Source organism: Salvia miltiorrhiza, chromosome 3 (genome assembly GCF_028751815.1).
Source record: "Salvia miltiorrhiza cultivar Shanhuang (shh) chromosome 3, IMPLAD_Smil_shh, whole genome shotgun sequence".
In the NCBI taxonomy this organism is placed as follows: domain Eukaryota; kingdom Viridiplantae; phylum Streptophyta; class Magnoliopsida; order Lamiales; family Lamiaceae; genus Salvia; species Salvia miltiorrhiza.
Window position 1 is genome coordinate 42285041 of NC_080389.1, and position 17423 is coordinate 42302463.

General features: G+C 34.8%; 1 protein-coding gene and 1 long non-coding RNA gene across 2 annotated transcripts; both read left to right on the forward strand.

Annotated features, from left to right (window-relative positions):
• Positions 1 to 9270: 9270 nt before the first annotated feature.
• LOC131015852 (uncharacterized) lies at positions 9271 to 12819 on the forward strand. The gene is made up of 2 exons (XR_009098703.1): positions 9271 to 9537; positions 12392 to 12819. It is a non-coding gene; the product is annotated as an uncharacterized LOC131015852 (long non-coding RNA).
• Positions 12820 to 15180: 2361 nt separating this feature from the next.
• Positions 15181 to 16035, forward strand: LOC131018829 (uncharacterized mitochondrial protein AtMg00810-like). The gene has a single exon (XM_057947533.1). The coding sequence runs from the start codon at positions 15181 to 15183 to the stop codon at positions 16033 to 16035; it is 855 nt and encodes a 284-aa protein (XP_057803516.1).
• The last annotated feature ends 1388 nt before the right edge of the window (positions 16036 to 17423 follow it).

Genomic DNA, 17423 nt, shown 5'->3' on the forward strand with positions numbered 1-17423 from the left:
ATGTTTTTTTAGCTAAGACTTGTTATGTTGCTATTTGTTAAACTTTGAAACTTGAATTTGTGTTTTTGTGATGTTTTAAATCCTTGAAACTAGTACTCTTGTAGACTAAGTATTATGTTGTGGGGATTTGACATTTGAAATTTGTGTTTTTTACATTATTTTACAGGTTTATATTGGGATGAGGGAATCTGTAACTCGTGGTTGGGTAGGCACAACTTTGAAACGGCATATAGGAATTCAGAAGGGAGATCAGGAGGGATTCTCTGTGCTTGGAATAAGGAAAGGTTCATGGTGACTAGCTGGTGGGATATGCCGGGAGCAGTTATAGTGGATGGAAGAGATATACAAGGGGCGCATGGTCTGTGTTTTGTCAATGTCTATGCTCCAGTTGAGTTGGCGGAGAAGGCGGATCTTTGGGATACACTGAAGTCCATTGTCGAGCAGAACATGGACACATGTCTTTGCATTTTAGGAGACTTCAATGCGGTTAGAGATTCGCGAGAAAGAGTGGGGAGCGGCGAGAACTACGGAAGGTCGGATATGAGGCAGTTCAACACTTTCATCCGAGAAAGTGATTTGGTGGAGATCCGAACACAGGGCAGAAGCTACACGTGGTATCAGGCAAATGGAGGTTGTAAAAGCAAGTTGGACATATTCTTGGTTAACGATTTTTGGTTAAGAACCTGGCCCACAACTCAAGGTCGATGTCTTCAAAGATCAGTTTCAGATCACTGCCCTATTGTTCTCTCAACAAAAAGTGTTGATTGGGGCCCAAAACCTTTCCGCTTCATAATGTCTCATCCGAAATTCGACACCTTAATCCAGAAAGTGTGGAGCGAGACCACAGTCTCTGGATGGGGGTGTTTTGTCTTCAAAGAAAAAATGAAGGCGTTGAAATGAGTACTGAAGGATTGGAACCGAGTTTCTTTTGGGAATTTAGATTCCTTGATAAAGTTTTGGAAACAAAAACTCCAACGACTTGACTTGGCTGATGAGGCCCGGGGCCTAGACGAACAAGAGGTCAGCAGGAGAAATGAGGCTAATGCAAATCTTAGTTTGCTGTCTAAGAACAAGAATAGCCTGTTGGAGCAAAAACCAAAGGCACGATGGCTTACAGAAGGTGATTTTAATTCAAAATTTTACCAAAAAGTCATCATCAGTCGACAAAAGAAAAATGAAATTTTAGGGCTGATGCTTGATAACAGATGGGTTGACAAGCCTGAGATCATCAAGGGCAAAGTAACAGAGTACTTTCGAAAATTCTTCATGAAAAGGAAAAGGACTTTACCAGAAATACCTGTGGATTTTGTTAACCAAAAGTTGTCACAGGAGGACAAAACGGAGTTGATAAGACCTTTCACTGAAGAAGAGATCAAAAATGCTGTGTGGAGTTGCGAAGGCAACAAGAGCCCGGGGCCGGACGGATTTAATCTCAGTTTTTGGAAATCTTCGTGGGAGGTGATCAAAGATGATTTTATGTTAGTGATGAATGAATTCCATGAAAATGGAAAGATTCCCAGGGGGATTGTGGTTTATTGTGGTTTATTGGAAGACTACGGACCTATCTCACTGATCGGTAGCATTTATAAAGTAATTGCAAAGACTTTGGCAGGAAGGATGAGAACAGTGCTTAACTCCATTATTTCAGAAAATCAAAGCGATTTCTTGAGTGGTTGTTTTATTCTAGATGGAGTAATTGTGATGCAAGAGATGATTGATGAAGCTAAGAGCACCTGAAATGATCGAATTTTCTTCAAAATTGACTTTGCTAAGGCGTACGACTCAGTGGAATGGGATTTTTTGGATATTATGCTTGAAAGGCTCAACTTCGATATAAAGTGGAGGAAATGGATCAAATGATGTTTATCCTCAGCCTCAGCGAATGTCCTCATTAATGGATCTCCGTCAGGCGAGTTTCAGCTAGAAAGAGGACTCCGACAAGGAGATCCACTCTCTCCATTTATGTTCCTTGTGGCTGCAGAAGGCCTTCAAGTGCTCGTTGAGAGAGCAGTAACCGCGGAGCTCATACAGCCAGCTTTGGTGGGTAAAGAAAAAGTGAAGATCTCCCATTTGCAATATGCAGATGATACCATTTTTTTGTTATCGGATTGTGAAGAGAACGCAGAGGCGATCAAGAATACTTTGAAGTTTTTTGAGTTGTTATCGTGCCTTAAAGTGAATTTCCAAAAAAGTAGCTTGATGGGTGTTTGTATTGAAGATGACAAAATGGAGAGGATGGCCTCGGTGTTGCAATGTCCAGTTGGTAATTTACCTTTCAAATTTCTAGGGATCAAAGTCGGAGGTAAAATCAAAAGTATTGCTAATTGGAACTACCTCGTGGAAAAAGTCAAGAAGCGAATTGACATCTGGAAAAATTTGAAACTGTCTCTTGTCGGCCGAGTCACTTTGGTGAAAGCCGTCTTGCAGGCTATACCGGTGTATCGACTCTCTTTCTCTTTGATTCCTAAAGCTACTGTGAAAGCCTTGCAGTCTTTGTTTAGTAAATTTTTGTGAGGGGGGGGGGGGGAGTGGATTCGGGCTCGATATCGTGGATTAAGTGGTGTGACCTCTGTCACAGCAAAAAAGATGGTGGGTTGGGGTTTTTGAATATTGAGTGGCTTAATTCTGCGTTGGTTTTGAAATGGATATGGCGATATTGGGAGGGAGGGGAGAAGCTATGGGCTAAAGTTGTTAGATCTCTGTACGGCGACATCGTGTGGGATGAGGAGGGTTTCAGTCTTAGCGGTCCTAGGAGGAAAAAAATCGAGTGGTGGTCAAAAGTGGTGGCAGCGGGAGGGGGGGTTTCCGAGAGATGGTTTTTAGATAACTTTAGAAGGAAGGTTGGGAATGGGCAGCAAACTTTGTTCTGGGATCACATTTGGGTTAGGTTGAGGCCCCTTAGGAACGTCTTTTCGAGACTTTTTCGGTTAGCCGCCAATAAGAGAGCAACTATCGGTGAGTGGGGGAGATGGGTTGATGGGACTTAGGAGTGGGATTTTAAATGGTGAAGGGAAGTGAGGGAAAGTGAGCAGGAGGTTATTGACAGATTAACCAATTATATTGCTCAATGTTATCCTTGTGCAGGTAGCAACGATACATGGACTTGGCTGGCTGCACTGGACGAGAATTTCAGTACCAAGTCGGCATACACAACGATCAATGCTAGGAGCAGCAAACCAACAAGGCAGACTATCGACGCAAAGATCCTAAAATCAGTTTGGAAGGCTAAAACACCGCAGAAAGCAACGGTGACAGCGTGGAGGATGCTGAAAAATCGACTCCCGACTTGCGACAACTTGAGGAAAATGAAGGTTCCGGTGAGTGAGGAAGACTCGAAGTGCGGCGAGTGCGGTGGGGTCGAAGAATCGATCAAACACATTTTTCTTGTTTGCCCGAAGACGGAGGAGGTGTGGAACGAAATACAGAAATGGTTGGGCATCACAACGGCTCGGCCAAATTTGATCGACGAACATCTTGGTATGTTTACGGCTTTCAGAAATGATAAGAAGATTCAAAATTTACTCTTGGCTATGTGGGTGGGTTGCATTTTGATTTTGTGGAAAAAAAAGAAATGAGAGACGTTTTCATAGTCAAGGATGGGATACTAAAAAATTTGTTTTGGAGAGAAAGATTAGACTTTGGTGTTGGAATAGGTTTTTTAAGATCATTGATAAAGAGATCGAGTTGGACTCCTGGTGCTCCAACGATTTATTATGTAAACTGCTGTAAAGTTCCACCTTGGTACCGCTGGTACCATTCTTAATATTATCCTTTTTACTGATAAAAATAAAAATAAAAATGCCTCTATTTCTTTTGTGAAAATTATTATTGTTGTTATTATTATTATTATTATTATTATTATTATTATTATTATTATTATTATTATTATTATTATTATTATTATTATTATTATTATTATTATTATATTGTTAAAAAAAGTAATGATGTTTTAGTAACGAACTCAATTTAGAATTGGGGAGTTACACATTCGTCATCATCTCTTCTTGTTTGGGAAACAAGTGTCATGCTTCTAACAATAAACAAACTATACCGTTTGATTATTGAAGAAATTAATGAAAAGTAATGGTTTTAATTCACCAAAATCGCAACAAACAAAATATATCATTTCATTCTTAAACAAATTAAACCATTTGATTTTTGAACAAATTAATGTAAAAATGAACAAACAATTTACACTATATGATTATTGAACAAATTAATTAGAATGAGGTTAGATATATAATTTTATTCTTGATCAAGTTAATAAATCATTTTGTTCTTTTACAAATTAATTATACAAATTAATATATATATACAAATTAAACCATTTGATTTTTGAACAAATTAATGTAAAAATGAACAAACAATTTACTCTATATGATTACTAGTATACCCACCCGTGCGATGCACGGACGTGACATTTAAAAATGTAATTGTAAGATGTGATGATATTATAACTATCAAATAGCTTAAATATATTATAAATTATAATAAAATAAATACAACGTAAAGTTAAACTTTTTCAAAAAAGTCATATTTACATGTGTTGTATCTATACTTATGTGATTTCAAATTTATCGATTCTACCATAAATATGTAATCTAAAGGTTTTTATTTGTAAGTTCTATTTAAATTATCTAAATAAATCAGTGATATTGTATAATTTGTTTGAGCGATGTTTTTAATTCTTATTATCTTCAAAAGTTTATCTTTTAATCTTCAACTTGTTTAATATCGAAGAAAATATCGAAGTTCCTATGCAATGAAAATACGCAACTCGAGCTACAAATAAATATCAAAGTTCTTAATATTGTCACATCATTCTGAAATTAATCATGTGCCGATCCGAGCTTCATAGATTTCCTCATCTCTACATATATCTCTTGCTGCAGATTCATTAAACCCAAAACAACTTATCACTCGAAACTCAAAAGGAAATAGAAATAGCAAGTTGTGTGAGAAGATAAAGTTCACAAGTCAAGAGACCAAAGCCCTCAAAGGGAAGCATAGAGAATGCCTAATAGCCCAAAAGATCCACATTCCTCGAAACAATATATTTCTTATTTGCAAAACCAAGAAAAAGCCAAAACTTATAAGTGATTTCTTCTTCACCATGTTTCTCTTTTATTCTAGTGTTCATCTTCTCTCTTAATAAAATAAAGTTATATAAAGAGAAAAAAAAAAAAAAAAAGAGAAAGTTAAGCAAAGCAATGTAAACAGCTAAACAAACATGAAATTAGTATTGCTCCATTTAATTAGTTTCAATAATCCTATGAAATGCCCAAACTAAATCAGCAATCCATATTAGATGTGGACTTTTTATCTTAGATTGACGAAATCTATATTCGAAATATGCAGTGCAAAACCAAACATGAAAGAAGTACAACTAAAAAGCCTATAAAAGCAAAAAATACTCTTAAAACTATTCTGACTTTAGAACAAATAAGAAGATGGCATATTAAGGTGGAATGTTGAACTATGAAGCAAGAACATCTTCGTATATTGAACTACATTTAAATTTGGATTATTCTTTCAACAATAATTTGTAATCTAAAAGGCTACACTGTTCTACAACATTAAAAGAATTAAGCGAACATAGCATCAAAAAAATTAAGTAAACATAACTTTGTAGCATGCAGTAACATTCAGTTTCTATCAGTAACACCTAAACACCAGTGTGAGTGAGATAAACTTTTTAGACAATTGGCTTATGCAATTTCTCCACCATATTCATGTACTCAAGTTCGCTGCAACCCAAAAAGTTAAAACGAAAAGCTTAAGTTAATAATATCATTTGAAGCAACGTTGATAAATTACCTCCAAGCAAACTCTAAATCGACAGTAAGATAGTTCCAACATCATAGGCAGGCAACCCCTTATCCTGTAATATGTCCAAGCATATGTTTCCATAAAACGTCTGACGTTAGGATGGAAGCAAGATGTCTCAAATTTTCAGCAAACTATGTCGTCTTCCCGGATATCCCATAATCACCTCACATCATTAGGACCATTAGCTCGGACTGCAACATGAGAATTGAAAGAGCAAGATGAGAGATTCAGAGCGTAACATCATTTTTCTTTCCCTGCAACTCACTTATATTCGATAGATTAAGATTTGTAGAGATAAGAAGAATAGGTAGGGACGGCTCTCAAAAACAAAAACAAAAAAAGAACAAATAAAAAATAGGTAGACGATAATATAGAAAGAAAGATATGAGAAACAGAGAGAGAGAGGCATCCCTTTGCAGGGAAAGAAAAACTAAAAGTTCAAGGTCCTCAGTCATGATTCAATATCCAAATGTGCAGCTAGTTAACCTCAGTATAACAACAATCATCTAAGAGAAAAGTTGCCCCAACTGCTATTACCTAGCTAAGAAAGCTCAAGAAACGTGATTTGTAGTTAGAAATATATTTGATTGATGTAAACACTTAAGTTGCAATCATCTAAAGGGGAATTTTGCAAATATAAAGCACATCTTGTACTACACAAGCAATATTTGGGTGTATACTTATATCAAAATTCACAACACCAATAAAAACAAAGGGAGAGAAGAAATCCTCATCTACTGTAATTGTTTATTTTGTCGGAGAAATTGGGGATCTTTTTGGTTCAAATGTCATCTAACAATAAACAAAAACCACACATTGCAATAAAGAACACCAACAAAGCTTAACGGAAGGGAGATGAGAAACCATTACTGGAGATATTCCATACCTTTTATTCGCGCCAGAGAAGACGCCATCGATGTTTCTGATTTTCTCTTCGGCGAAGGAGAAGTCATCTCTCCCCATCCATCAGGTCGATGGTGAAGTTGTCGAATTTAGTAAGCACGTGATTTTCTGAGTTTTGATATTCGCCATAGAAGGAGGAGAAGTAGAAATTCCTATCACTTACAGCTATTTCCCTATGCGGCGATGGTGGCAGCGCAGACTGAATCGGAAGTTGATAAAAATGGGAGCGGCGAAGGTTGCACAGAAAGATGGAGTAGCCATTGACTGAATAGGGAGTAGAGAGAGGAGACGTCGACTGAATAGGGAGTACAGAGAGGAGGCAGCCAAAAAGATGGAGAGAAAGAGAGGATGCAATGGAAAAAAGGAAGAATACATTTTGCGTAAAAGTTCGAAAAAATCTTGGCAAATGAAAAGACTGTCATCAAATTTAATGAGAAACATAAAAAGACAATTTTGCCCAAATATGTTTAGGCGGGAAAATTTTGGCATACTACTTTCCTTTAGTATAATAGATAGATTGAACAAATTAATTAGAATGAGGTTAGATATATAATTTTATTCTTGATCAAATTAATAAATCATTTTATTCTTTTACAAATTAATAAATTTACAAATTAATAAATATGGGGTAAAAGATGCTTGAACTCTTGAGTTCAAGACAACTTAATAAACTATGACACTTTTGCTCTAGCCAATTGCGCCACCATTAGATTGGTCTTCAATTTATCCAATGATAATGTTTAGTCTCATGTTCCCATATACATGTTTAGCTATTATTTTCATACTATTAAGTAATGTTCAAGTTTTGAAGTATTAATAACAATATAAAATTCATGGGTCACTGTTTTACAATTCAAATTTTATAAGATATTCATTTTGCTTCAATGCCATACACGAGAATAGTTATTTAATTTTAAAAAATCAAATATATGATTAACTTATAGTATTTTTTTGAAGAATCACATTCTCCAATTATAGAATTGATAATTAAATTAGGGATATTGTCATAAGTAGGACGAAATAAATGATGGAGTTCTTGTGTTTTCAAAAATTAGGTCTAATCAATATCCTAATGGTTTAAAGAAAGGTTAATACATTTTATAGTTGGAATTGTGTCAAATCAATGATCAAGATCTTAACAACATAATTTTCATCCGATAGCCCATTATTAGTTAGTTCAATTTTCTATTAAAATATCTAAAATATTTTTTCTTTCAGATTTCTAGTAATCTTAAATGAATTTTTGAAATTTCTACTTTTTGAAACTATATTTCACAACTCAGGCTTTTCTCAAAATATATTTTACCATCCCAAGTTTTCTTTGACTTCTTTTATACAATTTTTTTAAAACAATTTATTTCCGACTCAAATTAAGTTTACTTTTCAAGAAAACACCTACCCACGGTGCAAAATATTCGCGCTATAGCACCTACCAAAACATAGGGGAAAAATTAGTGGGACTTTGAAGGTCCTCATTTCTTTGCATTATCTACAATTAAAATTTATACCCACAAATACTTATATTATAGATTTATATTATGGTATAAAAATGTGTTATGTTTATAACAAAAATTAATAATTAGACACATTATATGAAATCAATTAGAAGTTTAAATATTTATTGTAGGTCCCAAGTGAATATATTATGGTGTATGAGAGGAATACCCCATTTAACATTTTTTCGTTTCTTAAAGTTTTAAATTGAACACATAAGTCAGTATAACACCTAACTTCTCAATTGACTGAAGATCAGCACACTAATCGTGAGCTAACATAGTCCATATAGAGTTCTTGTCTGAAAAGCGTTAAAATAATTTCAGATTGACAATCAATTAGCAATCCTATTGACAACTGAGTTGCTTATCAGTTGGAAAAATAACTGATAGTAGATGCAGAATTCAGTGGTTTTGTTTACTCACTATATTTGAAAACCCTTTATGAAATATTAATCAGCTCATGCACATTAGTCTGGTTTACTTGATATGAATATGATGCAGTGTGAGTGTGTTGAATGTATGATAGTTATTACACCCTTCATCCCAACTTTTAATATCTATTTGAGAGTGGCACGAGTTTTAATAAAGTGGTTGAATGTTTTGTGATTGAAATAAGGATCCCACTTTTTATGTGAGTGTTAAAATAATTAAAGTGGAGCAAATGTTCCACCTACTTTTACTAAAAATAGAAATAAATACTAAAATGTGGGAGGCCAAAAAAGAAAAGTTGAATACTAAAAATTGGGACAGATGGAGTATAACAGTTAATAAACTAAAAAGTACTGCACACAAATGATTTAACGTGATTCGGAATAATCGGCTTCTTCGTCCACGATCCAGACTTAATGGTTGAGTCATTAAAGGCTCATCATTTTAATTTTATAATTATATTTATCACAATTAATGATTTCAAATTTGTAGACTCTTATATAGACATACAATTATTTTTATAATTTTTAATTATAAATTATACTAGTATAAATTAATTCTGAATCGACGAGGCTAGTATGATTAATTAATAGTAAGAAAAAAGTGAAAGCGGATTAGATCCTGGTGGGATAATTTTTGAGGTGAACAAGTAAAAGTCAATTTTGACGGGCTACCAATGAATTACTAATTTCCACGTCGGAAAAGTCCAGTTGACGTGCACGACACGTGACAATCCTTTGTAAAATGGCGTAATAAATGAGACGGATCTTTTTCTTTTTTCTTTTTTCTTTTTTTCCGACAAACACAACAGATCCGAATCAGCGCCCTATTTTCTCCTCTCGCGATTTCTGGAAATCGCAGATCATATTTGGACAGACAGGTAATTTCTAATCTCATTTCTATTTTTTAGTTGCATTTCTGGTTTTTGATTTTGATAGTAGCCATGGTCCGATTGTTTTTGGATTAATTGATGCAGATTCTTGTTTTTGTACCTAGGCTTTTGTTGCTTGTTGGTTCGATTTTGTTTTTGTTGCCTTTTCTGGCTTGGCTGATCGGTATATGAATTAACGATGATGATGATTATGGAGATTCGCGAAACTATTTTGCAGATTTCTGATCGCTCTCAATTTTCCTTCTCAGCCGAAAATTTTGATTTTTTTTTTAATTGATTCCCTTAATAATTGTACCATGGTGTAATATTATTCAGCGTTAGATACACGCTATTACACTTGATTTGTATTTAGTAATTCTTTGGGGGAGCTTTCTGAGAAGCTGTTGATGTTGGTATTATTCGTAATTCTTTATTATGGGCTATTTCTTTTTTTGCCCAGCTGAAATATGATTGTGTATATATATATATATATATATATATATATATATATATTTACTTTACCGCCTATTGTCTTCTGGGATATACTTATACTGATTTTTTCAAGGTGAAATTGGTATCAAACGTGGATGGCTAAGGTTAATTTTATAGTTTTGCGAGTGGTGTCGGTTCTTATCTAGTCTTGTTTGTTTGCTTGAAGTGTACAAAGCCGAGCTTAAAATAGGGGTTAAAGATTATTAGTTGGGAAGTTTCTGTTGTATTAGCATTACGTGGATGTTTTGCTCAATTATATGTACTTCCCCTGGGTGAGACAGGCTGAGTGAGATAGAATTCAATCATCATCTTAAAAAGGAGTATAAAAATACTATTGATTTGCTTTTTTAATGCTGAATTTCTGCATGTTTGTGATTTTTCATTTTCTCTCGAGGTGTTGATTGTTTCTATTTGATGAGCGACTAGTCGTCTGTGATACTACATTGTTATGTTAAGTTCTAACAGTTCATTAGTTTGCTTTCTACCCAAATGTTCATTGCACAACACTTTATCGAGCTATAAGGAAATGATTTGTTGATATTTATAATCATAAACAGGGACAGAAGCCTTGCTTGCAAGTCCCCACTTATAGTTACATATAAGAGTTCTGGAACCTTTGATCCAATTTAAGTGTTTAGAAGATTAACACTTTTTGGTTAGTTTTCTTAAATTGTGTAGATGACATGTATTCTGTTGTGAAAAACTGAGTGAACGAAAATTCAGATACGTACTTTTGAGAAACTAAAAATGTGGATGTCTCTTGCTTGCGTATTTATCTCGGTTCTGACTATAAGATGCGAGCCTTTTGGAACTCCAAAGTCCAAATTAAACTGGGTGACGTGTTAAATTTAAGCTTCTTTTTCACAATCACGTGAGAAAAGGCTCCTTCATTTGTTTGGAAAGATCTATTAGTTGAAAGGATAAATGAAATTTTTATACTGTAGTAGTTCTTGTAATTTCAAAGGATTTAAAGATACTGTTTAGCTTTCCTATAACTCATTTTCTCTCCTTTCTTTCTTCAACTTTTATCTTCTCATCTTTGTGTTGTAAATTACTTGAGATTCTTATGGGGAAGAATAAGAGATGTTATTATATCTATTCAAACAACTGGACTGAAGTAACTTCTTTTTTGGCAGTGGTCTAATTCTTGAGTATCCTGGTTCTTAAGATTTAGCTGGCTAGGTAGATGATGTTTGTTCGTTTGCGAGTTGAGAGTTCTGTATTCTTGATTGGTAATAGGTGTGATATTATGAAGTAATAATGATGCCTTATTGTTTTATCTTGGAAGATTGTAAGAATGGGGTGTTAAACAAAAAGAGGCAAGCCTGTGAAGGCCCATTGGAGTTACTTCTGTTGTTCCTCATCTGTAATATAGGAGCTCTTTTTCCAGGTGTATAGATGGTGCTTTTCTATTTGCCAAAATGTTCTTTTTTCTTAAGGGGGTGTTTACTTTGAGTGATAGGACAGATAGATAAGAATAATATAGGCTAATCTACCACATACTTTGATGGATTATTAATTTTGAACTTGTTTGACATTCGATCTTTCAAATACTCAATCATATGTTTTATCTACTTATTCTATCACACAAAGTGCACGCTCCCCTAAGTGAATTTTATTTGATCGTATATCTATTATTTGTTTTGGTTTAGACATCAATAATTTTGTTTACTGCTTTTTTTATACCTGGAATGCTGAGGGACATATTCGGGTCCATTTATTTTGGTTGTTAAGTTCAATATTTAGAGACTAGAGTTGTGAGAATTGTCAGTCTTGAGTGGATCTGATGAATCTTGGTAAGAGTAGCTGGCTTGCACACAAGAAACTACAACCTATGCCTGTGAATGTTACTGTCATGGTGCCAGGGAATATTTTTCAGATTCTCTTTTAACCATGGTTCTGTAACTGAGCCGTTCTTGTCCTTTTCAATTAAGATACGAAAAAGAAATTTGCAGGAAATAGAGTCCATGTGCACTAAGTCTTATAGGATACTGCTTGAATGCTACTGTGATACATTGGTTACATTATTTTTATATAATGATTGTGTTTTACATATTGGGATCATTGGATATACAATTATGAGAGGATATAGTTGGCGGTGGTTTTATGATGTTAGGCGCAGTTAGTATTAGCTCATACATTTTAACATATTAATCGCCACCTCTACTATTTTGTGTTACATCATAGAACTATTCCATCTAGTAAATGAGCAATACTTAGGCTCAAAGTGATGCTGGTCTGCTCTGTGACATTCCACTATAAGAAGTTTACCTTCTTCTGTTTGGTGTTTCATTACCCAAAGATTTTATCAGAATTTTGTTTCGTTTTATCTTTACAAGTTTCTGTTTTCTCCTGTATTCAACATTTGCAGGACACAAGGTATCATCATTATATGGATAAGGCAGAACCTAACAAGGAGCTCATTGAGGATTCAACTCGTGAATCACTAATTGCCATCTCGTACGGGGTACCTGACAACGTCAAACAACCTGCTGCAACCTCTCCTAAAGATACAAATGGTGACAACGCTTGTGACACCCCAGACTTCGATGGAGAAGAGAAGTATAGGTCTGAGCTGATTTCCATTTCCTATTCATCATCACCAGATATGGAAGTGTGGCCGCTGTCGCCCTGTGGAGTTTGACTGGTAGCGTATGCTACAGCTTCGCCACACGCTACTATGTAAAATTCCGGCCGCCAAAAATTGTAAAAACAATTCTTCTTCTGTTTATGATTTGTGTTGCAAAACTTGTGACATCAAGAACTCTTTTGTTCAATAGAGTAAACATGCTGTGGATACTTGTGTTTTGTCATCCTCATGATTATAAAATTTGTTAAAGCTTTTGCTATAAACTCAAATAGTAAGTAGTATATTTGGCTCGAAATTGGTGTACAGCCTCAGTCATCGCCATGAATGTGAAAAGAAAATCAAATTTAGCATCACTATAATAAACGCCCTAAATTAGTATAGTAATATATGATGATCATTTCATCTGCAACTAGAGACGGCAGAAGTGTTTAATTATCTTTATCTTTGGTGAATAATTTGCAGTTGGTGAAGTCCTTGGCGTCTTCTCTGTTGGACAGATAATGTGAAGTCATGGAATACGCATCTACTACTAACTCATATACTGTTCTATTATTTCAATAATAATATCAATAAAGAAGCCCTCTCAATAAAGAAATTTTGTGAAATGCTGCCCATTTCGCATGTGGTTGTCTGGCTCTGGTTAAGGGGAAATAGAGTTGATTCTTTTTTACTTTACAACTCCAATAATCTTGTCTCTTTATGCATTCGATAATGTTTAATTTATGGTGCATGAAATTTGATGCTGCTGCCTATTCCAACCAATAATGCTTTTTTTGTGGGATTTGCAATTCTTTTTTGACATGGGAGTTTGTGATTTATCAAGTTGTTCAACTTTTCCAGATTATGTGAATGAATGAGATCATGTGAAATAATGTATTTTAATTTGTGCAGACAATTTAAATTGAGATCATGTCAGATTCTTGCATCTCTCTATTCTTTAGTTTGGCAGCGCAAATGTGCACTGTTCATGATGTAAAATTTGTTTTGTAACTTAAAAAAAATTTTACATATGTCAATCGGCTCAATCCACCGAATTTCGTGCTAGTCCTATCGGGTTAAGGGTTATTAGGGTACGGGTTAATTGGGTTGAAAAAAAATTCGGGTTAGTAGCTTTCAACCCTAACCCTAAATGTTAGAGTTTCGGGCTAGCCCATCGAATTACTCGAGCTCAAAATTTATTTTGTTAATAATTAACTAATATATTTCTCTTGACAATATTATATTTGTAATAAATAAATACATGCATAAATAAGTAAAATTTCAACATCGACTTACATAATAAAGATATAAAGATGCAACATTTTGGGCGGCGTCATGTATGAGATACTAGTTGATTTGATTTATTTACTGGTTGGGGGTCTAACTAACCCCTCACTCTTGGGTGTTTTTTTTTTAATATATATATATAAGTATTATTTTTTAAATTTTATATCTCAATATTTTATGTTAAGTATTCTGGTTTTGGGCTAGCCCATCAGGTTAGTCGGACCGACCCTATCGAGTGTCAGGCTATTCGGTTACGGGCTAGTCAGGTTGAAAATTTTCAACCCTAACCCTCTCGGATGGACGAGTTAATCGAGTCAGCCCACAGATTTCATGCTGGATTGACATCCCTGCACAGTGCATATCTATCTTCAATCTTCACTAACTGAAACATATTTTACAAATCAGTTTGAAAAAAGGTGGATGTCGATCATCAACTACGTATGCAATGCTCAAGAAACATGAATGAATATGCCAATCATCTAAGATCTTTGTACAACATGATAATTAGGGATGTCAATCCAGCCCGAAACCCGTGGGCTGACCGATTAACCCGTCAATCCGATAAGGTTAGGGTTGAAAAAAATTTCAACCCGATAAAAATTACAACCCGACTAGCCCGTAACCGAATAGCCGGGCACCCAATAAGGTCAGCCCGACTAACCCGATGGGCTAGCCCGAAACCCGAATACTTAACATAAAATATTTAGATATAAAAAAATGATACTTATATATATATATATATATATATATATATTTAAAAAAAAACACCCAAGAGTGAGGGGTTAGGTAGACCTCCAACCAATAAATAAATCAAATCAACTAGTAACTCATACATGACGCCGCCCAAAATGTTGCATCTTTATATCTTTATTATGTAAGTCGATGTTGAAATTTTACTTATTTATGCGTGTATTTATTTATTATAAATATAATATTGTCAAGAGAAATATATTAGTTAATTTTTTAAAAAATAAATTTTGAGCTCGAGTAACCTGATGGGCTAGCCCGAAACCCAAACATTTAGGGTTAGGGTTGAAAGTTTCTAACTCAAATTTTTTTTCAACCCGATTATTAGATATGAGAAAGGAAACTCTTGCTTACTATAGTCACAAGTTTGTTGTGCTTCTGTTATGCCTACGTGGCTTAGATGGTAGGTAGTTATACCTAACTTATAGATACACTGCAAACTAAAGAAATCACTTTATGAGCTCAAGCAAACTCCACGAGCGTGGTATGATAAGTTGAAATCTCATTTACTGACATATGGCTTTAAGTTTTCTGCTTCAGAGCACTCCTTCTTTCACATGCGCAAGAATGGAAGATTATTACTTGTTCTTGTTTATGTGGATGATATATTAATTACAGGAGAAGATTCATCTACTATTGCAGCTCTTATCAGCTCTCTTTCTACAACATTTGCTCTGAATTCATTAGGCACGGTCAACTATTTCCTTGGTATTCAAGTGATTAAGACTGAGAGTAACTCCTATCAGTTGAATCAGTCCAAGTATATCCAGGACTTGCTCACTAAAACAAATCTTGTAAACAACAAACCGCAGCCTTCGCCCTATGATTTGGGTACCAAGCTTCATGCCGCAGACAGCCCCATGTTCTCTGATCCCACTCTGTTCCGAAGCACAGTTGGTGCCCTTCAATACTTGACGCTTTCTCGACCGGATATCTCCTTCAGTGTCAACAAACTCAGTCAATTTCTTCATCAACCCACTGAGCTTCATTGGAAAGCATGCAAACGTCTTCTTCGGTATCTTAAAGAAGCTATGGATTACAGTCTTATCTTTCCTTCTTCTTCACAGTTTCTCCATCTTACAGTCTTTTCCGATGCTGATTGGGCTGATTTGTTGGACGACCACAAATCCACGGGAGGCTATTGTGTGTTTCTTAGTTCAAATCTCCTATCTTGGAGTTCCAAAAAACAGAATGTAGTGTCTCGTAGCTCCACTGAATCCGAGTACAGAGCCTTAGCTGACTCTTCTGTTGAAGTCATTTGGATCACCTCTCTTCTCTCGGAGTTTGGTATAACCCTCCCTCAAAAGCCTATCCTATGGTGCGACAATAAAAGTGTCGCGACTATAGCTACAAACCCATTTCTCCTATGGTGTATGCATGTAACCGTCTGTATCTCAGCTCTCTATATATGAGCTCAATTGTTTAATAAAGTGACTTTTACAGTTACCAAAAATATTGTCCAATTTATGTTTTGATACCGATTAACCCGCACCCGTATAACCCGTAATCCGATAGGGCTAGCCCGAAATCTGGTGGGTTGGCCCGATTGACATATGTGATGATAACATAATTTCTTGGTATTGAGATGATGAATCAAGAATTATCTTACTAAGAACGAATTTAAAAAAAGTGACATGTTGTTGTATCATAGACTTGCAGTGAAAAAAAGGATTAAGAAAATCTAAAAAATAAGTGGTTGTGGGTTTCGATCTGTATAGAACTAAATGGAGGTGGTAACCTGTACACTTGGGTGTACCGTACACCCGAGTTATACCCGACCCGGATCCTGATCCAGTTGGACATCCTGACCCATTTTTTCTTGAAATGACATTAACACTAACACGAAATGACACTAACACTAACACGATCTTGGAATGACACTAACACTATTTTTTTTTTACAAATGACACTATTTCGAAAATAACACTAACACTATTTTGTTTTACAAATGACACTATTTTGAAAATGACACTAACACTATATTGAAATGACATTAACACTGCGTGTAAAATGACACTAACACTATATTGAAATAACACTAACACTATATCGAAATGACACTAACACTTGACATTCGGGTAGGATAGTTCAATTAAATTAGATTCAAATCAGGTACGACCCAAGTGTATCGTACACCCGGATGTATAGGAGATTTTGTGAACTAAAAGAAGGTTCGCTATTCCAAAAAAACACGTTTTGTTGGAAGTTTTTGGATTCCAACATAAATTCCAATCCACTCTTCATGTTGGAATGTTAATACTCGTCGACATGCCCATTTTTTAAAAAACCAACTCACCTTAGTAATGTTCGAAAACTAAATTAGTCAATTTATTTAATTCAGAAATTAATAATGTATTTAAACACATTAAAAAATAAATGTAATTTGAATCATTAAAGTTACAAGAATAGCATTTGTCGAAATGGTTACTAAATGCTCGCTACAATTTAATACTTTTTTGGTACAAGGATAAATCATTTTAAACATAATGATAAACACAAATTTAAGACATTTGATTTCATACATTAACCACATTATCATTATATCAATACGTTATTTTTAGCGATTCCCATATTTGAACTCCACTTGGTATTCAAAAACTATATCAATTGTTTTTTTTTTTTTTTCGTCCGAGGAATTTTTTAGGTCTGAAAAGTTAATTTATATAAACAAGAACCACAGTCTCTTTTCTTTTTTCCTGAAATGTTTTAAAATCGACTGGTATTGTATGCGTTGGCTCTTTAATTTACAGCTTTGTGATATTTGTGACGTCTATTGTTTCCACTTGTTCGATTTACAACG